The sequence below is a fragment of the Aplysia californica genome, unplaced genomic scaffold (genome assembly GCF_000002075.1).
Source record: "Aplysia californica isolate F4 #8 unplaced genomic scaffold, AplCal3.0 scaffold00290, whole genome shotgun sequence".
In the NCBI taxonomy this organism is placed as follows: Eukaryota; Metazoa; Mollusca; class Gastropoda; order Aplysiida; family Aplysiidae; genus Aplysia; species Aplysia californica.
The window spans coordinates 640,932-644,632 of record NW_004797560.1 but is presented as its reverse complement, the minus strand read 5'-3'; the positions used below and the strand labels follow the sequence as shown (position 1 = coordinate 644,632).

At 39.3% G+C, this 3,701-nt stretch overlaps 1 protein-coding gene across 1 annotated transcript in view; it reads right to left on the bottom strand.

The window, feature by feature from the left end:
• LOC101846363 (high choriolytic enzyme 1) overlaps positions 1-3,446 on the bottom strand; it is a gene marked incomplete in the record, with an annotated part of 19,765 nt that extends 16,319 nt beyond the window's left edge. The window contains 2 exon segments of the mRNA XM_013084397.1: positions 934-1,012; positions 3,182-3,446. Coding sequence (XP_012939851.1) covers positions 934-1,012; positions 3,182-3,217 — 115 coding nt within the window.
• Between the last annotated feature and the right edge of the window lie 255 nt (positions 3,447-3,701).

Here is a 3,701-nt window from a genome sequence, read left to right as displayed (position 1 = left end):
CACACACACACACACACACATCCAGAGAATCCAGCTAAAAAACCACCAGTGCAATAAACATAGATAAAACACCTTGACGCAGCCAGTTATTAAAAAAGGCTTCCTACTTCTATGTAGGAGAATATTTCCTGGAAATATTGTTGCATAAGAAGATATTGTCGAACTTTTTCTGACAGCCACCTGTATAAATCAATCACCTGTACAAACGACCACCCCCATCTCCTCCCATACGAGTATGTTACCTAATAATGCCACTGTGCAAGAATGATGTCCACCTGTCTCAGTTATCCACTTTTCTCCTAGACAATTTTGAAGGCCGTTTTGAGATAATTTCGACAGTATTTAGGAAATTGAAGAAAAAGGAGAGAAAAAAAGGCAGAAAGTCTGGTTGGGATGCTCTCATCTTTGTAATTCGCCTTTTGTTTGTTTTTGTAAAGTGTTTTACGACGCTCGCAACTGCATAGGGTCATATGAGCGCGCGGGACACATCTAATATTTTCAGTTGGTAGGAAATTTTGAATTTTGCCCGGGTGGCTGCCGAAGCCGACTCTAATCGATTTTAGACCACCAAGGGATCTTTAGCGTGCGCAACTTGCACACGGGTCCTCCGAGACTTTTCGCCCTTGTCCTACCAGAAGATCAGGGGTGTGGTTGAAAGACAGCAGTAAGAAGAAGCGAAGGAGTACCAGTAGAAAGGCTGCAGAAAGAATCAAGAGCCCAGAGGAAGGGGCAAAGAAGGTGAGGGGGTGGGGGCAGAAAGAGGAGACAAAAGCAAACGACAGAACGTTGCTAGAGAGCAGGAAATGAGGAGAAAGGAGACAAATTTAGAGAAGAAATTTTTTCGGTCGCTACCCTGATTGGAACCCGGTACCTTTTGAATGAGAGGCAAACACCTTAACCTCTAGGGCACGAGAGCCCCCTAATTCGCCTTACTTGAATTAGCAGCGTCTATGATCATTTCATCCATGGGCCTTGTGTCTTGTGACCGCACTGATGTGGCTAGACCCAGCACCTGAAAAAAAAACCCACAGAATAGATAATAATGTTTTGTAATGGCTTTTGTTTTCTTCTGTCTCGTGTTATTTTTGTTTTGTTTGATTTGGTTCGGTATGGTTTGGTTTGGTTTGGTTTGTTCTGTTCTGAGCATACAAATATGTGAGGCAGCATGGTGGAATTAGGCTCTCGTCAAAATAATCAAAGTGAAGAAACTTGCTTTTTTGGGCAGGTTTGTGAATTTTTATCAATTTTTTTGTTTTTTGGCTCATGACCTTTCATACCCATTAAATAACTCATTTCTGTGTGGATTTTTCTGAAAAACGTTGATTAAAGGCACAAAAAAATGGAAATTTTCAGTTACCACGGACTCTGAAGCAAAGGAAATAACTGATCTTTGGCCGCCATTTTCTCACTAATTTTACCTCTGAAAACAAGTGACCCCCACCTCCTTCTTTCGCAAATGTCTCGACTTGTATTCAAGATAAATGGATATTTTTTTCATCCAAATAAAAACTGGTGAAAAAGCTTTAAGATGATACCAATAACTCTACAAGCCCAAAAATTGACAAGAGCCTGATTCCACCACGCTGCCTCACATATGTAGTTTATTTTGCCTTTCTTTGCTGTTAATGTAACTGTTGATATTTTATTTGTTGTCGTTATTGTTGGTTGTGGTGGTGGTCGTGGTGGTGGTAGTGTTGATGGTGGTAGTAAGGTTTTACTCCTGCTATAGCTCATCATCATCATTATCACCATAATCATCATCCATCATCCTTATCATCATTGTTTATAAAAGCAAAGCAGCTAAGGAGAGTCTTGATAGATTTACAAGCACAAATATGAATAAAACTGTTTAATTTAGTTTATTAAAAACTTCTCGACGATTCGCCATGTAGGCTTCATCATCATCATCATCATCATCATCATCATCATCATCATCATCATCATCATCATCATCATCATCATCACCATCATCATCATCATCATCAATACTACTGTGACAACAGGACAAAACATCTCAAATTATCAATTGAACATAAGGCGCTGTAGTCGTTAAACAAAAGTTTCGTAGACCTAGATTAGATGATCACGCTTCACTTTCAGCACGACTCCTACCCAGGGATCTTTTTAAAAATCTCTTGCAAAATTGTATCACCGTCTCTGGTGTAGCACTTAGATGCCTCGTTGTCGCACGCATTTGACGAACGTTTGATTCCCGAGTGGTAAGACTTTTATTGAGGTATTTTGTTCTTTCTGTGGGGATACTATGCAGCTCTCAGCCCAGCTGGGCCCAGACAACAGGGTCGGAAGCCCACCTCTGATACGATCTAAATTACGTCCATGGAGGCTTTAAAATGCCTTATAAAAATACAACATCAGGAATTTTACTTTCCCTCTCAGGATACATTTCTCTGAGTAGAATAGTCATCTAAAAACGAAAATATGTGAGTGGAACCGTGTAAACAATTGGCCCATGGAGGATGAAATCAAGATGTAACCTTTGTTGTCCTTTGTGTTCTCGTTGTTCTGTTTGTTTGTTTATTTGCTTGTTTGTTTGTTCATATAGCTGTCTGTGGTGTTTTCTGTTCTGTTTTTAAGGGAGGGTCGATGTTTTCTTTTTTACATGTATGTTGTTGTTTGTTTTTGTTTTATCAATACAGAACCCCAATCGACACAATTTAGGTCATTTAGGAGGCGGGCTTCTATGTAAGAAGTATGAATGTAACGCCCCATAGAAAGACAGAGTGATACTCGACAAAAAAAATTCTACCACACAGGAGTTTTCTGCGTGCTTTGCTGAAGCGCCTAACTGCTACACAACAAAGATACTATGACAGCAGAGCTTTTTGAGTAGATTACCAAGGAAAACAATTGCAGACGACAACTTACGACGAATATACGAAAGCGATAGGCAAAGTTCACTGGACACACTATGCGGAAAGAAGCATTGGAAAATATTGTAACAAAGGACAAACTGGATGTCAAGAAAAGCAGAGGCAGACAGAGGGAAAAGGCACTGGACAGGTTGACAACATGGCTGGGAACAGCAAGAACGACAGACACCATTACTGCAACGCAAGACAGAGTGAAATGGAGGTCCATGATGGCCCACGCCATTCGGCAAAGCAGCGATTGATGATGACAAGCAAGAATAACAAGATATAATTTTGCCGCGTACACTTACCAGCAGCGCTGACGCCACAAATATTTCAGCGCGCATGCTTCTGTATGTAGAAGGTCAACGTTCGTCTCAAAGTGATTCTGTTTTATAACTCTGAAGTAAAGAAAGGAAAATGTGGAAGTTGTTATCTATTGCAATAAAACATACTTAATTGTTAGTAATTTCTATTCAATGTGATAATGATAAATAATGGATAGCATTTTTTAAGTGCAAATACCCACCCAACAGTAACTCTATGCGTTTTATTACCTATAATATTAAACAGTTATGTCCATTCGAAAACATACATTTGCATACAAAGTAAACGAAAAAAAAATAGTTCTATTTAGATTGTAACTTGGAAATTTAAAATTGAATTAGATGAGTAAACATGCTTGTTTATAATGTTGGTTCCCTTGGTAGTTCATGCTTATAGAATATTTCCTTTACGCCACAAACAAATCGCTACCTTAGAATTAAAAAGCTCTACCCGACTTTTGTGGCCGTTTTGAGTTACTAAGACCATGAGGTTGGAGAGTAAATA